Source organism: Brassica napus, chromosome C4 (genome assembly GCF_020379485.1).
Source record: "Brassica napus cultivar Da-Ae chromosome C4, Da-Ae, whole genome shotgun sequence".
Taxonomy (NCBI): domain Eukaryota; kingdom Viridiplantae; phylum Streptophyta; class Magnoliopsida; order Brassicales; family Brassicaceae; genus Brassica; species Brassica napus.
The window spans coordinates 3,159,823-3,183,174 of record NC_063447.1 but is presented as its reverse complement, the minus strand read 5'-3'; the positions used below and the strand labels follow the sequence as shown (position 1 = coordinate 3,183,174).

General features: G+C 35.3%; 4 protein-coding genes across 4 annotated transcripts; 1 reads left to right on the top strand and 3 right to left on the bottom strand.

Moving 5' to 3' along the window:
- The first annotated feature begins 397 nt into the window (after positions 1-397).
- On the top strand, positions 398-2,284 carry LOC106361774 (chaperone protein dnaJ C76, chloroplastic). Its single transcript, XM_013801578.3, has 9 exons — positions 398-716; positions 805-933; positions 1,009-1,138; positions 1,214-1,334; positions 1,415-1,496; positions 1,576-1,629; positions 1,697-1,735; positions 1,820-1,919; positions 2,000-2,284. Exons 1-9 carry the CDS (start codon positions 483-485, stop codon positions 2,131-2,133), a joined length of 1,023 nt encoding a protein of 340 aa, XP_013657032.1. The 5' UTR covers positions 398-482; the 3' UTR covers positions 2,134-2,284.
- A 69-nt stretch (positions 2,285-2,353) lies between these two features.
- LOC106361772 (citrate synthase 3, peroxisomal) lies at positions 2,354-5,490 on the bottom strand. The gene is made up of 11 exons (XM_013801576.2): positions 5,145-5,490; positions 4,862-5,042; positions 4,630-4,715; positions 4,067-4,171; positions 3,785-3,957; positions 3,589-3,708; positions 3,441-3,516; positions 3,300-3,373; positions 2,998-3,216; positions 2,811-2,934; positions 2,354-2,725 (listed from the first exon to the last, which is right to left on the bottom strand). The coding sequence occupies exons 1-11, from the start codon at positions 5,385-5,387 to the stop codon at positions 2,594-2,596; spliced, it is 1,533 nt and encodes a 510-aa protein (XP_013657030.1). The 5' UTR covers positions 5,388-5,490; the 3' UTR covers positions 2,354-2,593.
- Positions 5,491-9,852: 4,362 nt separating this feature from the next.
- Positions 9,853-11,610, bottom strand: LOC106361775 (receptor like protein 29-like). Its single transcript, XM_013801579.3, has one exon. It carries the CDS (start codon positions 11,371-11,373, stop codon positions 10,009-10,011), a length of 1,365 nt encoding a protein of 454 aa, XP_013657033.1. The 5' UTR covers positions 11,374-11,610; the 3' UTR covers positions 9,853-10,008.
- A 7,680-nt stretch (positions 11,611-19,290) lies between these two features.
- On the bottom strand, positions 19,291-23,110 carry LOC106361776 (serine/threonine-protein phosphatase 5-like). The gene is made up of 13 exons (XM_013801580.3): positions 22,877-23,110; positions 22,269-22,394; positions 21,984-22,153; positions 21,832-21,903; positions 21,428-21,578; positions 21,151-21,259; positions 20,940-21,057; positions 20,624-20,771; positions 20,297-20,545; positions 20,081-20,206; positions 19,896-19,996; positions 19,729-19,803; positions 19,291-19,639 (listed from the first exon to the last, which is right to left on the bottom strand). The coding sequence occupies exons 2-13, from the start codon at positions 22,333-22,335 to the stop codon at positions 19,580-19,582; spliced, it is 1,446 nt and encodes a 481-aa protein (XP_013657034.1). The 5' UTR covers positions 22,336-22,394; positions 22,877-23,110; the 3' UTR covers positions 19,291-19,579.
- Positions 23,111-23,352: the final 242 nt, after the last annotated feature.

The following is a 23,352-nucleotide window of genomic DNA, read 5'->3' as shown; positions in this document are numbered from 1 at the left end:
ATGGTAAGAGTTATTACATTGGTTTACAAGCCAACTTCTTCAAGACTATGTGTTCGGTTTTTGAAAAACTCTTGTTCTCAGTTTAGTTTTTTTTTTACTTGTCTGAATCTTATGATTCTTATCTACCTACTACAGTTACGTAATAGAAACCTATCTGATTTCGTGTGAGAGATCTCAAGCAAACCGATTGAAAAGAAAAAAAAACTTGGCGGGTAGTTGAAGCGTGAAGACACACCGCACTCCACTAGCTAACACGTGCCACCATCGGTTAAGCACGCTTTCGCCGGTCGCCGTTAGATTCATCTCAGATTCCAAACAAAAGCTTCCCATGGTTCTTATCCCGCCACGTCAGCAACGTCACCCTCGTACTCCCTTTAACTTCTTCTCCTTCTCTTCACAAAAAAAAAAAGGATTTTTAAAAAATATTAATTCAAAAAAATATCGACTTTCTCGGGGAACGAATCTGATCAGAGACTTCTTCAATGGCGCAGCTACTCTCCCCTGTCTGCACCGATCTTCTCAAGTTTCAGAGCTCTGTTCTCAGCTCCAGATCGCGTCATTTATCAGCAAAGACTAGCGGTGCTGCTGCTTCGTCTTGGTGCTTACGAAAGAGGCGAAGCAGCGGCTCCATCGGAAGATTGAGAGTTGCAACAGAGGACGCTTCTTCTCTCTCCACCGGCGACGTCGCGGATGATTACTACGCCGTTCTCGGATTGGTAAAGTTTGTAACTTTGTATAACATCCATCCAAAAAAGGTTCTGACTTTATCTCTCTCTCTCTCTCTCTCTCTGTTTTCAACAACAGCTTCCAGATGCGACGCCAGAGGAGATCAAGAAAGCTTATTATAACTGTATGAAGTCTTGTCATCCTGACTTGAGTGGGAATGACCCTGAAACCACAAACTTCTGCATGTTCATTAACGATGTCTACGAGGTAAAAGCTTTGACTTTTCAATAACTTTTTTTGGTAAGTCTCAGTGGTGTTTAAGGTGTTTGTTTGTGTTTGCAGATTCTTAGTGACCCTGTGCAGAGAATGGTTTACGATGAGATCCATGGGTACGCAGTGACTGCTACCAATCCTTTTCTCGATGATTCTAGCCCGAAAGATCATGTCTTTGTTGATGAGTTTGCTTGTATAGGTAAGTTTCTTAAGATTTAGTTTCATTTGAGGGAGGCCAAGGCTGATGATGATAATGTGTTTATTGTGTTAATAGGATGCAAGAACTGTGCCAATGTGGCTCCGGATATATTTAAGATTGAGGAAGACTTTGGAAGAGCAAGGGCTTGTAACCAGCGTGGTAACCCTGATTTGCTTCAGCAAGCAGTTGAAACATGGTTAGCCTCTTGTGTTCTGTTACATGCTGCAAGTGATTGTGGAGAAACTGATTAGGAGTTGCCTTCTTTTTGTGTTTCAGCCCGGTTGATTGTATCTACCAGACTTCTGCGGCGCAGTTGTCATTGCTCGAAGATGAGATGCGTAGGGTTGAAAGAGTTAATGTAAGACTGAGCATTTTCTCTTTTAACTCTCTCATTGTTAGGCATTTCTATATTGGTTGTTGTCATTTGATGGGTTCAGGTTGCTCTGATGCTTTCTGGAATGGGGTCAGGAGCTGTTGATGTTTTCAGAATGGTAAGAACCTCGGTAGTAGTTCTTCATCTTTCATATAACTGATGATCAATCTTTGGATTCATTGCAGGCGAGATCTCGATGGGAAAAGAGGCAAGCAAAAGTCTTGGTATGAACTATCATCACATGCACATTCTAAATCTCTTCTCTTAGATGACATAAGAGCACTTTGTACTTTTCTTATGTTTTTCAGAATCAAGCTAGAAGTAGAATGATGAAGCGGAAAAGCACAGACGAAGAACCTTCCTATTGGGATAACCTCTGGGGGAAAGATAATCAATACCAGAAAAGCGGTAAGCATTAATAGTAAACTCCTCTCTTCCTCTTTGTCCAATGATCATATAATAACACATTTACTCTATGTCTGTGACAGAGGAAGAAGTACAAGAACGGGCACAGCGAGCCGCCGCAGCAGCCAGGAGATGGAGGGAATACTCACGAAGAGGCGTGGATAAGAGGCCCACCTTCAAACTCCCTGACTCCTCCTCCTCCAGAGGAGACAACTGAAACCACCACCTTCAGACATGATAGTAAAGTATATATGTAATAACTTCACCGTTCTAGAAGACTTGTATAGCTTTCTTCCCACATCGATTTGTGGAAGATGAAAAACAAGTGTATAAAACATTTTCACTTTTATATGTTATACTCTTATGTATATAAAGTCTCCAACGCCTAGATAAAATAGTGGACACCTAAAATATTTTCAGTAATTTTAGTAACCAGATAGTGTTGCAAACTTAAGAGATGATTTCAGATAATAATATCCATAAACACCAACAACCAGTGATCTGATATATTTGTTTATTGAATGTTCTAAAGAGCTCTGCCTTAACCATCAGTTAAGGACAATTATTCTGTGGAACACAAAAAGAAAATTCTTAATTCTTTGCATTTGGGTAGAGAGCCCAATCTCTTATTCTTTGTGGTGCAGTGTGTTGTAACTGTAAGGTATATGATAATGAACCTAAGCTGAAGATCCAGCCAAACGTCTTCTTGATGCATTAGAAGTCGAGACTTGACTCAACTTGTCTGACTCCTTTGGCTCATCCCTCTCTCTAACTGGTGTGTAATGCCTAAGCCACACTCCCGTGTACACCTAACCATTCAAAAAAATCCTAAATGAGACAATCCAAGTTTCAAAACATCTTATCTCTGCATGTGAGCTACTAACTATATATTACCTGTTGTGGCCTCATGATCTTGGTGTCAGGATCATCCAACGACTCTTTCCAATGAGACAAGTATCCAGCCATGCGAGGAATAGCAAACAAGACAGTAAAGAACTCTGGTGGAAACCCCATTGCCCTATATTCAACAGGTCCAGAGTTAGATGTTGAGTGAAAATGAACATGAAACCAAACTTTTTACCTGTATATTAAACCAGAGTAGAAATCAACATTTGGATAAAGCTTCCTCTTAACAAAGTAATCATCAGAAAGAGCTGCCTTCTCCAGAGCAACGGCTACTTCAATTAGAGGATCTCTTCCAACTATGGAGAACACTTCATCCGCTAGCTTTTTGATGACTTTAGCTCTTGGGTCATAGTTTTTGTACACACGGTGCCCAAAACCAGACATCTTCCTCTTCCTAAGACAGTCAAAAGAGATGAAAAACATTGATGGAAAGTCTCCTTAATTAGCATATAGTTTCAAGCATTTGAGTGGTTTTACCTGTTTTTCACACCCTCAATGAACTCTGGAATGTTATCAACACTCCCAATCTCTGACAACATCTTAAGCACAGCCTAATGGAACCAAAGCCATGAGCATACAAATACATCAGAAGAATGTACGTATGAATAGATAGCACACCTCGTTTGCACCACCATGAAGTGGACCGTAAAGCGCACCCACAGCTCCAGCAACAGCAGTGTACACATCAACACCACTACATGAACACACTTATTAGTCTCTCCATCAAAGTGACCAAGACTCAAAAATCAAAGAGGTGTGAGTCTACCTAGAGGCAAGATGCCTAGCAGCAGCGGTGGAGCAGTTCATTTCATGCTCCGCGTGCAGTATGAAGAGGATGTCCAGCACCCGAGCAAGCCGAGGGTTAGGTTTGTAGGATCGGTCTCCCCTGTGAGAAGATACAAGTTCATGTCAGGTCTCCATTGCATGTGATATAATGAGATGATGGTGAGGGACATGCATACATGGAATCGAGCATATAGAGGAAGTTCTCAGCATAAGAAAGGCTTCCTGAAGGGAGAACGGGAGGCCTCCCTGCCATCCTCAAGTAAGCAGCTGCTGCAATAGTTGGTGCCTTCCCAATAATGCGAATAATTTGTTTATCTCTAACTTGCTTTGAGTCGTAAATATCCTGTCCCTGCAACCAATAGATAAATTCTAGTTAAATGTTTATAAGTAAAAATGTAATAGTGAGCTTAGAAAGGCCTGACATGATTATTAGCGGAAGAGTGTAATCTTTAACTTACCCTGAGAGCAGGATTAGCATCAGGGTGGAAGATGGAAAGAGCACTCATTGCACTCACAAGAACTCCCATGGGGTGTGCATCATGAGGCATGGACTGTATTATATCCTGCACGGAAGTTATCAAGAAACTCCAGTTAAGGTATGAGAAACATCTTGCGTAATTACTTGGATGGACCAGGATCATCACAGAAAGTACTATTCTAAAGTCTAGTTTTGGTATATGTTAATTCTGGAAATGTTTTAAATCATAAGCGCTAGGAAGATATACTCATAATCATGGGGTACAGTGCCTAGTATGCCTTTTAAGATTAGGAATGATACATTTATTGGGATAAAGATGTTTTGCTAAAGGAAAAAGTAAATCGAGTTTTGAGGCTAGTATAAATACGAGTCTAAGATATTGTACATTTGTTCATTCACATAATCAATATACAAACTCTACCTAAATAGTATTTGCCTCGATTCGTTTTTCTCTCTTAAATTTCTTTGCTAACTTAAATTCGCGTTTGTTCACAATAGTATCAAAATTAAAAGTTCACATGGAACAAAGGAGTAGGAACTCACTAGAACTCCTTGTGGCACAGCTGAATGCTGAGAAACAGCAAACTCCCAATCAGATAGCTGACTTTCAGAGGGTAGATTCCCATACACTGCCCAAGGACAAAAAAAATTCATCAATACAGTTTGATCCTAGCAACCAAAAATACAAGTATTTATACATCCAAAACTTTCAGACAATAAGTTATACTAGCTAGTTCAACAACATCAAGAAGCTGCAACATGATCCAATACTTACTCAGAAGATATGCAACCTCAAGAAAAGTACTGTTCTCAGCCATTTCCTCTATTGGATACCCACGATAACGTAGGATCCCTTCATCTCCGTCGATGTAAGAGATCGAGGACCGAACAGGAGCCGTGTTCAAGTAACCAGGATCGTACAGTTTAATCCCTTTGTCCTCCTTCCCCATCGAAATCTACAAAACCAGTTCAGATCTCAGTTAAACTAACAATCAGTTACTTGTCCCTTACGCATAAGCTCTCATCAAACCTAACAATAACAAGACTCTACTACATACCTTCTTGAGATCAACGGCTTTAACGGTACCATCATCTGAGACTGGAACCTGATACTTCTTCCCTGTGCGCTCGTCGACGACCGTCAAGGCTCCCTTCAAGGATCCAAGCGGTGGAGGATTGATATCCGCCGACGTGGTCCACCGCTCGATGGCTGGAGATCCTGATTCCAAGGAATTAGCTGATGACAGATGCGCTGAGAGAACGGCTAACCGAGCTCTAACTCTCTCTGATATCTCCTCCATCTTTCAACACAACAAAAGATTATTACACAACAAAGAAATGTTGTTGAAGAAGAAGAAGAAGAAGGAAAGGGAAGTTTAAGCAAGCTATATAACACGTGTTTCTTTCGCATGCGGACAAGAGTATTGACTGGGACCTACATATCCAGCTTTGCGACCTATCTCTTTAAGTTAACCTACTCTAGGTGATTGAAGAGTAAAATATACGCACTTCTAAAGATACGACACGTGTTACTTAGCTCCATGCTCGTTGCTTTCAACGCTTGGAAAAGCAAGTAGAAGTCCTCGATTTGCTAAATTTGATCCTTTGAATTAAAAAAGAAAACAAAACACAATAATTGGCAAAGTTGATGGGCCAAATTTTTAATGTAGGCTTATGGATGAGTAAATGGGCCACTTGATAGCACGTTCACTCATTTTTTGTTACAATTGCAAGTTTGGAACCAAACCAACATTGATGTTATGTATTTAGAAACAAAAAAATAACTAAAAGGTTTTGGGTTCTAAGTAAATCTTCTTGGATAGAAACTCATATCATTTAATTTTCACTTGAAAACATAATTTTGAATAAGATTTGAATTTTATTATGTTAGATAATCCAGAAGTTTTTTTTGGGTCTTTTGACATGGATGAGCTTTAGGTTCTGTTTATGTTTCTATCATTATTATGCTTGTTTTTGGTTTTGGTTATGTACGACATTCGGCTTCCATAATGCAATACAGTTTCAGAGTTAAAAAAAAGAAGAAGATAATCCAGAAGTCTTTTTTTTGAACTTTAATTGAAGAAGCGAGAAAGTTTTAACCATTAAATCAATATATTGTGGGTCATGTTATGTATTATGATGGCATATATGATGTCTCATTATCCAATAAAGCATATACTGACAAGAGATTAGTCGCTAAAATCTAACGCAAAATTGCATATAGTAGAGCCATAAAATAGTCAGTCATGAATGAGTAAACTAATTATAGTTAAATGACTCGAACTACAATCTAGACCTACATGACTCGAACTACAATTATAGACCTACATGGTGAGCTATAATATACTGTGACTGCGTACCAACATATGTATAGTTATCAAATACATGAGAATTGATTCTCTCGTGTTTATTTATTAATTTTTGTGGAGAGTGATAGGTCTCTAATAAATGAAATGTTAAAAGCGACATGTCGTATATAGTTTCACTTGTACCTAAAATTGGAATTCTGAGTTCCCCCACGTGAGGCTCTGAATATATGAGAGTGATAGCTATTTCTTTCAATTCATACGTCTTATACTGAGTTATACTAAACGAATGATCTCCTTTTGTCTTGCTAACCCATTATAAATCAAAACTCATGAATTATTATTTCTAATTAAAAGATAAGTTGCACTGGTGAATAACTATGTATTTTTCATGCATGAATTTAAGCCTGTTACACGTCTAGGAAATTACTAAAATCAATTTATTTTACAATAACACATTTTACATCAAGCAAGGCTATATAGTAACTGTTAAAATTAACAGCAAGAAAGTACGTGAAAAATAGATATTACATACTATTGTATAAAAAGGTTTTTCATATTAATGGAATTTCACCCCCAAAAACAACAATGAAAAGAGAAATGTGTGAAAGCGGCAAAGGAAAGGCTATTTTTGCAGGAAGAAAGCATGCGAAAGAGTAGTTGGATTTAGACAGATGACTGACGAAATAGTATTATTTTCTAGTTTCTCCTATTTTTGGTGTTTTCAGTGATTATCATTAAAATATAGAATCATTAAATATACTTAACCTCTCATTAGTCACAATCACATCCACATCCACAATATAAGAAGATGATTATATACTAAAATTTGTTGACTCAATCATTTGAGGGTGTCATCACGTCAAGAGTACGTAGTATGACAGCATGACGCAAACTTTCATATTGGTCTAAACCATGCATGTAAGTTTGATTCTTGAAAAATCAACACAATAACAACACAATAAGCTGAGTTGTCTGTCCAGCAGTTGACACCTCAACTTTTTAGAAGTCTGAAGAGGTGACATGTCAATAAATGAAAAAAGTGTAGCACCAATAAGAACATTTCGTTTTTCCATGTCATCGTGTGGTGCTTTACGTTTTCTTTTTCCTTGATTTGCCCACGATGAATTGGAGAATAAACTAGAGACTTAGAGAGAGAGAGATCAGTTCGTCGTTGAAGAACGATGCCGAAGATGAAACATCTTTTGGAAACTCCACATCGGATGAAGTAGTGGTGTTGGCTGCGGATTCAAAGACCATCACAGGTTAGACGAGTCGCCTAGACCAATGATCGATCCCGCCTCTATTCAGTAGCTCTAGCTCGAGCCCATTTTTTACTTTATATGTCTCTTCGTTAGGTTTCGGCAACGTCTAGAACGTGATCTGCCAGCGGCTGTGGATGGTGTTTATTTCAATTTGATTAAGGAAAAAGTATCAAGCCCATTTAGCTATGGCAATCAGCTTGTCTGATCCTGATCTGACAGAGAATGCAGATGCAGCTCAGCTTGATGCTGCTAAGCGGATTAGCCTTAAGGTTAAGGCTCCGGTCACCGACACAAACTTGAACCAGAAAGTGAAAGATGGTTTTTGCGATGTGCATGTGATTACATCTAACTCCTTTCACAAGGGAAGATACAATGTGTATGGTTTTTGTTGTGTATGGGATCTTCAAGCGATCTCTGTTTCAGAAAATGTAGATTACAAGGTGATTTTGAATTTTTGGTGAACTGGTTAATTGATCTTGAACTGAAAGAGCTGGAGAGTAGAACATTTATTTTGTCTTTCGAGTGTCCAGACTTTGTTCGTGGTCAGGTGTAAGTGATTTGACTCAGAAAACTCCATATATAGTTGTAGAGTATATGGGTGGCCCCGTTGAGAATGCGGATGAAGCATTGAGAAGGTGGATGCATCGAAGCTATGAATTAAGGAACAACTTTACAACAGTTCTAAATTATTTCAAGTTTGTCTATTCTATCTAAAATAGTTGTATATATATCAAGTTATAAAAGTAAATATTTAGATATTAAACTTTAATTATTTACATTATATCAGTTTGCATATTTTCCATATTACAAGTTACAATGAAATATGGAAGATATAATGAAATGTGAAAACTGATATAATGTAAATAACCAAAGTTTCCACGACAAAAATATGGAAGATAAGAGGTTGCGGAAATAAAGTAAGAGGGAGTATGGCATTGACAAGTGATAACAAAATAATTTTTGTGAGAGGTACACGAGCTTTTTTATAGTAAATATAGAAATATTACACAATATATATGGGATTAAATTTATAAATCAAAGTGATATATTCGAACTACAAAACTTCAAAAAGAAGTATACACACAAGTTAATAGTGATATTCTTTTATTTTGAAAGGTTTAGGTTTATATCCAAATTAGACTAAATATGAGAGTTGATACCAAATACAAAATAATAAACATGTTCTTGATATTATGAAAGTACATATTTACTTTTTGTTTAAGTTTTAGTTTTATCCATTTTAAATATTTATGTTCAAAAAAATATACTAAATTAAATATATTATTCTTTTGTTTATATTATTAATTTATATCAGATACTAAAATAACAGTTAGAAACAAAATATATGAAGACTCCCGCGGCGTAGCGCGGGTTATTAACTAGTTGAGCTCAATAACACCAAAAAACATAATTTACTACTCTTTCCGTTTTTTTAAATGGAAGTTTTGGTATTTTCACACATATTAAGAAAATATATTATTCATGCATTGTTTTTAAAATTTTAATGTTTTTTAACCAATAGTTTTAAATTTTATTGAAATTTGCAATTTTTGTATAGGATAATAGGAAACATAAAAAAAAATTTAAAACTTATATCTTAGTGAAACGGAGGGAGTATCTAACTAAAATTTCATCTTCTCTCCTCCTTTCTCTTCCTATCTCTCTCTTCAACTCTCTCTCTAAAAATCGAATTTTCCTCTCTTTTTTTTTTTGTTATTCTGCAAATAAGCCCTTGATTCTTTGATAATTATGCAAAAATTCTCATATACACACATTTATTTGATAAAACCAAAACATGTGTATAACACACTTATCACACATATCAGGATGTAATTAGCTTTTATTCACCTGAAATTTTACATATATTTCCATAAATCAATACTAGTACTATTTTGCGACTCTTCAATATTTTTGTATGGTCAGACTGAAATTCAGGTTGTGTCGTTTCGTTTATATCAGTGCACTGCACCACTCTTCCTCCGAACAGCTCTCCCTTTTTTTTTTTTGTTCATTACACTCTATCTATTAAATATTTATATATTATCTAAAACAAATTTCTTGAAATTTTTAAATTATTATCCAATAGTAGAAAACAAAAAACGTCGTTTCATCTGTTATTTTCCTTTTCTATACACACACATTTATATACACACGGCTATGAACTTGTTCAGGACCCATATACACACCTAACCCCATAATGACTTGAAAATTTTATTAATAATCTGAAAATATTTAAACTAAAAACAACATAAACTACATTGAAACCATCGTCTACTTTGGGAACAAACACAAATCTCCTCTCTTTTTCAGGGACCTAATATTTAAATTGTCTTTATTCTGTTTTTTTTCTATTACCGATGATGACGTAATCCCAGAAACAGAACCACCTGAAACAGAGCATTAGCCAACAAGCAAGATCCGTAACAACACCGAGAAGTAGACGCTTGAGATTTCTTCGACGACGGATGAATAGTAACATTCCTCCCGCAGAGATCAACTCCTGTCTTAACGACACTAAACTCATCCTCCGGATTCAGACACAACCCTCTGTTCCCGCTCAAATCCAAATTCTTACCCAACCGTCTCAAAAAACTCGAATCAAACGGAACCACGCCGATCAGCGAGTTCCTGCTCAGATTCAGATGGAATACATGAGGCAAAGCACCAAACCCTGGTGGGATCTCTCCCGTTAACTTATTATCAGCGAGAGACAGCGAGCTGAGATTCATCAGCCTCGTGTAACTCTCCGGGATCGCGCCGGAGTATCCCGAGTTCTCGAGCTGGATCTCTTGAAGCTTGGGGAGGAGCCCCAGCTCGACGGGGAGGGGCACGTGCATTGGATTGTTATCCAATATGAAGTACTGTAAGCTCTCGAGCTTCGAGATCCCTTTCGGGAAAGCTCCTCTGAGTCTGTTGTTGCTCAGCGCTATAAACGATAAAGACCGAAGCTTTTCGACTCCTTGCGGGATGGCTCCGGAGAGAGCGTTCGAGCTCAAGTCGAGTTTTTGAAGCGTGCCCAGTTGGGAGATCGTCGGAGGGATGAGGCCCGTTAGCGAGTTGTAGCTTAGGTCTAACCCCACGAGGCTGTTGAGGTTTCCCAGTGTTAGAGGGATTGCGCCTGTGAGCTTGTTGTAGCTGAGATCGAGGTGGAGGAGACTCTTCAGGGAGAAGAGAACGGGAGGGATGGCTCCGGTTAGTTTGTTCTGTGAGAGGGTGAGGATTTGTAAGGATGTGAGGGATGAGATGAGAGGAGGGATTTGTCCCGAGAGGGAAGGGTTTGATCTGAGGCTGAGCTGTTGGAGAGAGGAGTTAGGGAGGAGCTTGATGGGGAAGATGATTGTGGTTGGGGAGTGAGTGAAGCAGTTGAAGAAGAAGACTGATTGTAGAAAAGGGAGGGTGAAGATCAAGTGAGGGAACGAAGCTGAGGATTTACAAGACGGGTTAGGAGCTGAGCCGAAATCGAGTCTTGAGACGTGAGGTAACCGGTCTGGACCGGTTTTGCATTCGATCCCTGGCCAGGACGAGCCAGGTGCGCAAGGGTTTGGGTGAGACTGACGCCATTGTTGATCTGATGACATTGAGTCCATGATTGTGAAGAGAGTCTCTGACTCAGAAGGAGGCATTGAGACTGTGTTGGCTTCGCAGAGGAAGATAGGTGTTATCAGGAGATGGAAGAGGAGTGAGGAAGGAGAGGGTAAAGCTCTTTTAGTCTTCATTGTGTAATAGAGACAGAGAGAGAGAGTTTTTGGTGATATTATTATACTGAGAATTCTTTAGTATTTTTTAATGATGTTAATTAGAATCTTTTAAGTGTGTGTTTGAGTGAAGGGTTTAAGGATTATGGGACAAGACAAGACAGAGACACGTGAACAAATCAAAATCTAAACAAGGTATGATAAAAAAAGTGAAGAGTTGAAGAAGAAAGCTAGTAAAGAATACAAAATAGGTTTCGAGTGTGTGTGAGAGATGCAATTATAAATGGAAGTGACTGAAAGTGACACGTGTGGGGTCGTGAGAGACAAAGAGGTAGGGACTCTCAGGAACATGAGATTGGTAAGAGAAGGGTAGACACAAATTAGAAAAAGAGTACTTGATGGGTTTTGTAAGGCCATACACACATGTTTCTTCTTTATTCAAGCACTTTTTGTTTGAACCGATTTTGAGGTACTTATCTTTGTTGGTGTTATTCTCGTGAATACATTAGCTCCTTGACTCTCTCAGGTTATGTGGAGTGAGTCTCTCTCTTTCTAACCATGTGATAATTATAAATGGTCTTACAAACAAACAGAAACTGACACTGTATTAACAACACACTCTAATTCATTAAAGGATATGTTAAAAATCACAAATTGAAAACAAAATGAGGCTTAAGAAAATATGTAAAAAACATTGACCATGAAACACAATGTCCGTTCCAACTAACCGGATACAAGCATCAATTTTGAAGAAAACAATACATGGTAAGAATTTGATGCAAGAGGTCAAAAGACAGCACACCAGATGACAATCACAATGTGTAGTTAATCCAGGCTGTCTCGACTGTATCTCACAATAGTTCTTGACTGTTCACTCAATAGTTCTTGAATTTTATCTATCAAGTACTTCAATTCATTTTCCTCTTTAGATATCTTGTTTAATCAAAAAGCTAATAAGGAAAGGCTCTTCAAAAGTAGTGGGCACAGTATGTCTCCCTATTCCATCATCCATTGTTTGAATTGTAGCCCAAACAAATCATATATTGTTAAGAAATAACTTATAATTTATAGTATCGAGAAATTTAAATAAGAGTAGAATTTGATACCCGTAGGAAGCAAATAACACTAGTATAAGGGAGAGAGTTTATTATAAGGAAGAAGAAGAATATGTAATGGTTCTTTGATTATAAACTCTTGTTCTTGTTTATGGTGTACAAAAGAGTGAGATGAGTGATGATATTTATAGTGAACAACAATACATAAAATAACAAAGATAGTGCTTAATTTGGTAAATGAGTGGGTGATCATAGTGTTTGATGAGTAGATGATCATAGTGCTTGAGGAGTGGATGATCATAGTGCTTGAGTTTGGTAAAGAAGTGGATGATCATTTCAATGCTTAATTTATAACACTCCCCCTTGATCATCCATCTTGTATTACGTGGTGCCTCGTTAAAAACCTAGTCATGGAAAACCCAATGGGAAAAACCGTAGTAAAAGTAAAAAGAGTACAACTACGTAAGCTCCCCCTCGAATGAGTAGTCATAGAACCTTTAGAACAATGATAGATTTTCATCTCTCAAATTGTAACATTCTCTTTGGTTGTCTATCTTTTGTATGTTCTTTGTTGCCTCGTTAAAACCTTGTCATGGAAAAACCCAATGGGAAAAAAAAAACCATGATAAGGAAAAAGAGTACAACCACACTTACTATCATATTTCTTTCTCTGGAAATAATATCTTCAGGATATGCATTCCAATCAACTCTCTTCAGAGAATTAAGCTTAAGAGAATAAACTCTATTCATTTCTATTATGATATCTAGGGCCTTTAGACTTCTTGTCCATAATTCTCTTTTGACTTAGACAATAGTTTATTGGTCTATTTGGATTTCAAACCAAATTTCTTACATATAATCGTATAGAAATTCGTCTCGTACATACGAATTATTCATTTGTAACTATAGAAGTTACTATTATGATTTTCTTTCTTTTCATATGAAATTACATCTTTCAGTAATGAAAAAGATTAATAATTTTCTTAAATAACACTCTTACGTATGGTATTTCAGGACCAAACATATACGAGCGTCTTAAATAAAATACTTTAAGGATCTTTATGATAACATCTTAGTTTTAGATCTCCAGTTTAGAATACATAAAACAATATAGTATTGTCAAGAGTTTTCTTCCAAAATATAATTTTTCTATAACTCTTCAGGAGTTTTGATTATATTCAAATCATGATTCTATTGATTTATAATCTCTTGATAAATACAAATGGATACATTTGTTAACCTTATAATATTTCATATATTCCATAAAATAGTTTGTTTCAATTCGATCGAATATGCAGAGTTCCCGGGAACATGATTTTGATATCATCAATCCTTCATGGATTATACTTTCAGGGATTAACATTTTTCAAGTGAATTGTTTCATTCAAGTTCTTCCTTTATTACCAGACTATAAGGAACTTGAAACTAGTTGCATCTACCACATGAAATTATGTCTCTTCACAATTAATTTCATATTGATCCTTCTTTGTGTGCAACGGTTCATTTACATCTCAACACCTTTTAGTGTATGGACTACTGGTCCAAATACTTCTCTATTTCACAAGAAGTTTATATCTTTGTCTATTGCATCTTTCTGATTTGGCCAATCATTTCTTTGTGTACACTTTTCAATAGACTTTCTTTCATGATCCTCTTTCTCATTTATTATATCAACTGCTACTTTGCATGTATAATATCATCGACGTCAATTTTCTTATCGGTTCCATTTTGTTTCATACATGACATAACTTATTGAGATCTCTTCATTTGTCTCAGGTACCTGAATTTTCGTCAGTCATGTTTAATTTCTCTTCTAGAGATCATACAAAACTATATTGCCTCGTTTTGACCATTATCAATATATGCTCCTTTTTCATTTACGAGGATTTATCTTTGGAACCAATCTGTCTACCACGCTGCAGGCGTGACTAGCAGTTTGATATTGTTCTTGTAGAACATTTATTCTTATTGGAGCATTTACAGCTGGTATATGTGACTTGATCACTATATTTATATGGGTCGTGTCTGGCAACTGCTTTAGTAAGTTTTGAAATGAATTATCTTTTGGACTTCTATTTCACATTGTGTTTAGCCCGAGGATCAATGATAATTCATTTCAACTTATTTTCTTTTCCAGCTGTTTATTTTCTCCCCCTTATGTTGGAAGTACTAACTCACTTTTAGAATTCATGTATAGCCTTACTTATAGTTTTCGGGGATGGCTCTGGATTCTTAAGTGTCAATAGAGATTTATATCCAACATATATTTCCAACCTCATTTGAAAACACATCTTCATTTGAAGCTCTGTGGCGGAGCAACATCCAACATTCTTAGATGAAAATGATTGGTTTCTGATTCTATACCAATGATGGGGAGAACTAGTGAAAATTTATTGGCTTGATGCGATCCAATGTTGCTCAAAATGTTTAGCACTTATCTCAGTGAATGTGCTATAGTCGTTAAAGACTTTAAGAAGTGAATTCACCAATATTATAAAAATGCATAGTGGGTGATCAGTCCACTAACATCTTCGTTATTTATGCCAATATCTTATTTTGGCTGGTGAAAACCATATTACCCTTTTATCTTATGGGTAAGCAACATATGTCAAATCATTCGGAAGAATCTTCTGGTTCTTATATGACTATGCATATGACCTTTAAGTATATATTCGCATTATTAATGAACCAAAATGGTCTAACTGATTCATGCCAAATGTAAACTTCTAGTTTACTATACATTTATCTTCATTATACTAATCTTTGTGTAGTACAATATATAAGAGGCTGTAGATATTTTCTCTAAAATACTTATACTGCTTTGAGAATTATTTCTGATTGAAATGTATATATCATTTCGTTTGCTTATTGTCTCAACATAAGTGTCTCAAAATCTTACGGATTTACTTTGAGAAAAATTCATTAATCTTAGTTTTAGTGTAAACATAATCTTCTGGATGTTTGACTTATCATAAAAAGTGAGATTCTTTAACTCTTCCCCTCGAGAGTATAATACTACAGGTTTATCAATCTCGAATGTATCTCATTTTCTTAATCAACAACATATCCTACATGGGTTATGTATTTTTCGTAGATCCTTTTAACTTTTGATACTTATAAAAATACAATACCTTAAGAACTTTAAATTGCATTCTTAAGAACTTTAAATTAAATTTTTATGTGCAGTAATACTATGTATACTTCTGGAGCATCATATATATCCTCTTTTTAAGCATTCTATAAGTTTTACTACCTTGTATTGTACACACAATAAATTTTCTTTCATCTTCAGATGAATTCATAATTTCTTTTCTTTATTACCATGTTTATTTTCTCAACTTTAAGTGAGAGTATGAGTTCTATAAAGAAACTCTTTGGACCTTGACCTCATTTATGCTCACGTCTAAAACCACAATTTATGAGTTTTTAAATGTCATATTCTCTTCAGGAGAATGAATCATAATCAACTAGACGTGATTTATCAATAGATATTTTTTCAATATATATGCATCATAAAACAATTTCTTGAAGAAATTTTACTTTTAAACTTAACATCCAACATAGTTGGCTTTATTTACCGACTTCAGGTCTTGTAATCTTTAAATGCAAAATACAAAATGAGCTTTAGGTAATCACTTCAGGTGATAATACCTTTTTTATATATATTATCTTCCAAAACTTATGGATCTTTTAGAGTCAAGCTTTAAACTTAAAATCCTCAATATAAATGGTAATAAAATCAAAATATTTCAAATATATATAAATATGTATTAACAAAGGTGTCTTATTATATCAGAAAATAAATAAAACTTTCATAGTAATTATTATATAAACTATATTATTACTCTCATGCTTTTTAACAAAGTTTAACCTATCAATCAATTTAATGAACAAATTTATATCACTGCCAACTTCATGCAAATTGATTTATCTAATCAAGTTTGTTAAACTTGTATATAAAGCATAAAAATACTTATCTTATAAACAGAAGTATATCGGCGATGAAAGTTTCAGCTGTTCACGTTTCTGAATTGGCTGATAACTTGTACATATCTTTCCGAGAGAATACACAATCCTGAAAACTTTAAATTTTTGCTCATATAAACATGGCCATTACATTAGTAAATATCAACATATAATCCAAATTCTTTTATGATATTAGACCAAAGACTAATCGACAACAAAACTAACCGATTACAAATAATTTCTTTTATGATGTTAGACCATGAATCATAAAGTATGTTTCCTTAATACCATTAAATCATGAAGCATATTAAAGTATAATAAGCAAAATTTAATTCATAAAATAACTATTATTCTTACATATAGACAAGCGTTGATATATATATATATATATATATATCATTGTCTAAAATGACTATATATATATATATATATTTTTTTTTTTTAGAATTTCGCAATTTTAAAATGAATCATTTATTATGAACTTCATAATTTAAAAACCGTTTACATTAATCATACAAGAAATTACAAGGAGAAGCGATGTAAATAAAATTAAACCGATATTCATCTTAAATTCACTCGGAGTAAATTCTCCAACGAATAAACCATAAATAGAAACACAAATAAAAATGGCACATAAAAACAAAAGTGCGCGAATCATCTTTCTTGAAATGAAAAATCGGAGGAGAGCGATTTGAAATTTTTGAGAGAAGATGAAATGTTTTGGATGATGAAATGGAGTGAAAATGAGTTGTATTTATAGATGAAAATTACTGTTCATGACCGTTGGAGAAAGGGGAAATTTTTGAAAAATTTTCTTTGTGACCGTTGGGGTTAAATCGAGTGCACCAAAAATTAGTCTGAAAATATCGTATTAAACGGTCAATCAAATCTATAAAATTTCATAAAAGTGAAAAATTATGACAATGAAATATTTATGTTATATGACAACAAATCATGCGACGGCTCAGCCGATCAATGCAGAATAATAAATAAATTATACGGCGGCTCGGCCGACCAATTAATAATAAACAGAATATAAGGCGGCTCAGCCGACCAATAAATAATAAACAGGATATAAGGCGGCTCGGCCGACCAATAAATAATAAACAGGATATAAGGCGGCTCGGCCGACCAATAAATAAATTAAATTACTAGTAAATAATATAGGCGGTATTCCGGCCATTATAACATGATATAAATAATAGTAGAGGCGGTATACCGACCATTATAACAGGGTATAAATGATACAAATAAATTTTACCGAATCGCAGAGTGATCGTGCTGATAACGTGTTAAGAAATAACTTATAATTTATAGTATCGAGAAATTTAAATAAGAGTAGAATTTGATACCCGTAGGAAGCAAATAACACTAGTATAAGGGAGAGAGTTTATTATAAGGAAGAAGAAGAATATGTAATGGTTCTTTGATTATAAACTTTTGTTCTTGTTTATGGTGTACAAAAGAGTGAGATGAGTGATGGTATTTATAGTGAACAACAATACATAAAATAACAAAGATAGTGCTTAATTTGGTAAATGAGTGGGTGATCGTAGTGTTTGATGAGTAGATGATCATAGTGCTTGAGTTGGTAAAGAAGTGGATGATCATAGTGCTTGAGTTTGGTAAAGAAGTGGATGATCATTTCAATGCTTAATTTATAACATATATATAATATTACTTGTAGCTTAATGCAACACAAGGGCAACAACCATTAGCAACAACATATACACTCTTTTTATCTATAAACCAAATTAATTCAAGAGGTTCTTAAATATCAATACAAAAGATATTTTCAGTTGTTGTAAGTTACTATTAGAAAATGTCAGAAACATGCTAATTAGAAGAAGAAAAACGTAGAGAAGAAAAGAAAAAAAAAGGTCAAAATTTCAAACGTTGAGTGATTGTACTACACTTGGCAATAATGTAGCAGATTCTTTTTTTTTTTGTAAGTAGGTACATGTATGTGTTGTATATGTAGTGAATGATCTAATCTCTAGCCTTGACTCACTTGAGTTGTAAAATCATATATGGCCTACAACGAATTGATCAAACAAACGGTCATAAAAGTACCTGAAATAGTAGTACAAGACTCTTAAAACCTACCATTACCAACACCATCATATTAATCTAATACTTCTTTCACATTTCTTCTTCCCTTAAACTGTTGCCGGTTTTTTATGCATCAAGAAAGCAAAAATAAAACACTCACTATGTCATTTTTGTTATTTTTTTTATTTAATCCAAAGTAATGCTTTCTGGATCTCTCATTCATCTTCTTTTCAGTGCTTTTAGATTTGACACCACTTCCAATTATATTATCTCCTTTTGCTTTGTGCAGAGTTTTTCCTACATATATCTATGCACCATCAAGATATACTCTATTATATAAATCCATAGTTACAGTCTGAATATAATGATTCCTCGGATTATCAAATGCTATATGTTTATCTACCTACAAAAGCGGGTTTATAATTCTGTTATTCAGTAGCAGTTGATTGATAAACATGGAAGAATATCTGCAGGTATTTTCTTACAAAGATATATTTAATCTGAAACAGCTCATGTGGGTGAGGGTAAATCAATAGTGCTAATAGCTTACAATAGTATTCATAGCTTTCTTCTCTCTAGACCATGTGAATTAAACAGGTTACCTGTGGTACAAAACGCAAACAAGAGAGGGAAAAAAAATTTGAATCTACATGAGAAAAACTGTTGGAAGAAGTTACACACTGTTGTTACATCTGTCTGTCCTTATTTGTTGTTTTTGTCTGAATATGTGAATCAAATCCAACTTCAAAAAGAATCTCAAGGTGTATAATATAAGAAGCAAACAAGAGGCTTTTAAAAAACATGTTTGTACATAGTTTTTTGGGGTCATTTGGTCACTCCTTTGTTGTGTAATCACCAAGATTTCCATCTAAAAATAAGAATGGTCCATTAACCCCTCTAAGAAGACAAGACAAAAGCTACTGTAGAAGCTTTAGAGCAAGAGGGAACATCTTTATCAAAAAGAAGAAAACCGATTAAATCTGGATACTGTACCTTTTAATTATATCATGGGCTCCCTTTTCTGAAACAACATGAAAAAAAAAACTGCAGAAGATGATAGAAAAGCAAAACAAAACTTATATGATTATGTTTCTGAAACACTTTTGGTCTTGAGTCTGCTTTAGCATTTGCGTTGAAGAAGCTTTTCTGCTCAGTTAGTTGAACATCCTCATAAAATTGCTTGCATAGGCCATTGGCTTCACATCCGGGTGAGGCTGTGAAATCACAAGAAAAAAAAACAGAATATCAGAAGAATATTCAAAAGAATCTAAAACAATGATGCAAAAGCTAATACTAGACTCACCACTGCTGTGAATGTAACAATGTTTGGCTTCATATCTGGAGCTTCAAAGCGAATGAAGGCTCCCTTGTTACCCATCTGCAACAATATAAAAGTTGATGTCTAAGTAAGAATCAAGTATGCAAGTTGGTGTTGTCACAAAGCTGATAAGAGGAGTTTCAGATGTTTACCTGATCACAGTAGTTTGGTGCAGAGAAGACGGTGATGAGTTTACCATCATGATCAACCTCGTATCCTTCATCCTTTACTTCATGTGACCGCACCACCAAATCTTCCACATTATAAAAAAAAACTATCAGTCGATATCAGAATCAATTGGTGAACACCATCTATTACACAGGGAAGCTACACTGACCTAGATTGTTGTCTTCCAAAAACCTTTTCGTTACATCTCCACCAAATGAGAGACCAACTCCTCTCTTGCTTGGGCCTCTTCCAGGGAGAGATTGAGGATCACTCCACAACAGCTCACACATCAATCCTGAAAAAAAAAAACATTTAACAAGATTAGATGTATTCACAAAAAAAAATTTACAAAAGATGTGTATCAGTGTATATGATGGAAACATACCTTCCTCAGGAGGCTCACAGAATCGATCAATGGCTCTGATGTCTGAGAGCTTAACGCCATCGACACTGAAGAGGCCTCCATGCACCACAAATATCTTCTGGTTGATCACGTGAGCCAAAGGAAGATAACAGAAGACCTCGGCAAAGAGCTCAACGAACTTCTCACTCAACTTGGACCGAACCTCACCCTCAAAGCCATATATCTTGTTCATGCTCTTGCTTTCGTGATTCCCTCTAGCTAGATAAATGGCTGAAAATTAACAAACAACAATATGGTTAAGCAAGAGAAGTAATACAACAAGTTATCAGAGTAGTTAGAAGAACTTACATGAGGGACTCATGCATTTAAACGCAAACAGCGTCAGGATTATCTCGACAGAAAAGGAACCTCTGTCCACAAAGTCACCATTGAACAAGTATGGATTCTCCTCGGAAGGGAGGCCGTTAAGTTCAAAAATATTCAGGAGATCATAGAACTGCGAAAGTAAAATAACGTGTCAAAAGCAGAACCAATACAGGTATACAACACACTACACAGTCCTTGATAAAATCAGTTAGTATAATGCAATTTCAAACATGTACAGTCAAAGAGAACTGAAGATTATGGAGGCTCTCAGATTCATTTGAGAGAAACGAAAGCCTACCTGACCATGAACATCACCGCAGACCGTGAAATGTTTGCCGTTAGGTACACTGATATCAACCAGGGAAGGCAGTGCTTGCAAGATTTTCCTTGTCTGTAAGACAATTTGATATGCATACCTACAAATATTAAGCAAAAGATTAAAGCCGTTAGCCTACAAACAAATGAACAATGTGTTAATTAAGCTCAACACTACACCAAACTATACAAACCGCTTATGCAATGTCTTTTGGTTCTTGAACTCTTCCAGCATCTGTTTCACAAAATCCAAGGTGACTTCCTCTCCCTCGATTCTAGCACCAGAGTATTGTGATTCAACCTCTACAATGATATTGCAAAGAAGAATATATCAGTAGAATTGATAAAGGGGATACAACCTCTATTATGTGACAACAGGTAGAAGATTGATTACTAGTCTAAAGCTACAACTACTGAATGAAAGACATGTCATAACAAACAGAAAGATAAGCAAGTAAGATGGAGAGATACCAATTGTGTGGAAGTCAATAGACTCAGCCACCGAGATCCGTTCAGATACAGGTACAGAGATTGCTTCTTCAAATTTCAGTTTCTTCACTGCTTTCTCGCACTCCCTTAGCTTTCTTGTCGCATCAGGGTCATTAGGACAAATCCTTTTAACCTTAAAATAAAAAAATAGTAGACCATGTCAGCTATACATGAGACACACACACAAATCTCTCTTAACAGATAAAGTGATTCCATCACCAAACTCTTCATACATATTATTATATCATTTGATCAGATCAAAACAATCAAGCCTCCAACATTTCATCTTTAACTATTTTGACATTGCTCTAAAAAAGTCTAGGACAAGATTCAAGAACTATCAGAATGACAGCTACCAAACGATAGAGGTTGCTTACAAACATTACCTGTTGGAAATCTTTTAAAGCATCCTTAAATTTTCCCATGGCAAGATAAGCAGCACCGCGTCTGTAATAGCCCTGTGATTCAGTTTATATAATCAGCAAACCAACAAGGCTGAATGTGTAAGTGATAACAAGAGTAAGCAAACAATGTTTACCTTGGAGTATTTTGGATCAACTTCAATGGCCTTTGATGCATCCTGTATCGCACTGCCATATTCCTCCAACTTCGTGTGAGCAAACGCACGGTTTGCCCAATACACAGCGTTGTTGCCGTTGAGTTCGATAGCTTGTGTATAAAGATCAATAGCCTGGGAGAACTTGTGACCTGTAAGCAACTAATAATAATTAGATTCCCAATAAAACAGTGTTGAAAATTGAAATCAAAACTGGTTCTGAAAGATTCTGTTAATGGTTTTTTTTAATGAAAATGTACAACAGACCTTTAAAGGCTTCGTTGGCCTGATTCTTCATCTCCTCGGCCCGTGAAACATCATTCTCAGTCTCCATGTTAACTTATCTCTAACTCAGATTTTTTTGGCTGTCTTAGTTATTCAGTGAAGCCAGAACTGATTGAACACAAAGAGTAATAATCACAATCAGCATCTACTCAAAAATTCAATTAAGTAATTAAGTTCTACTTAAAAATGAGTAATTTTAGAGCTTTAAAGATTGCAATGATACTCTCAACCTAAGTAAAGTTTAAATCTTTATTCATCATAATACATCAAATTGACTTTAGACACATGTAACGAGATTCAGAAGTCATTCCACACAAAAAAAAAAAAAATCATTCGTACACAATCAGTTAAGTTGAAACATGAACAGAGAACATAAAGTTGTTCTGCATCGTTTGGACATCATCTAAGGCAAATTCATGGACGTAAGAAGTGGATAAGGTCAGTTACAGATAAATTCAATGAAAAGATGTATTGAAAAAACTCAGATAAGATATACAAAAAGCAAAACAGGACAAACAATAGAAGGAAGACATGTGTTTTGTCTGAAAATTAGCAGAAGTCCAATTAATTAACGAAGGTAGATTTGATACCTTAGCGACAGAGGAAGACGTAAGAGAGGTCGACGAGTGTGAGGCAGGCGGGTTTTAAGAGAAGGCCAACGAAACCTAGGTTGGTCAATAGATTTTTATGCGCTTTGAATCTATGGCAAGGGTTTTTGGAAGAAAAAAAAAAGTATTTAACTTTCTTACTAAATTAATTTACCAGTAGCAAGAGGGAAGTCGAATATAAAAAAAAACTATAATTTCATATATGGAAAATAAGATAAAACAGTTCGTACGTAAATATATCTCGTGTGCTGGTATGGGGCTTTTGGGCCTAGTAGTCACGGGTTTATAAGTCAAGAGACGAAGACCGGTTAATTCCAATAGTAAACATGTTAAGACTTTATACTGAACGGTTTAATTATCAACTTAAATACTTCTACAACAAAAATTCAATATACAATAATTTTTCGGTTTTGAATTAACCCAGTTTATAATATCATATAATTCAATAAGGAATAATT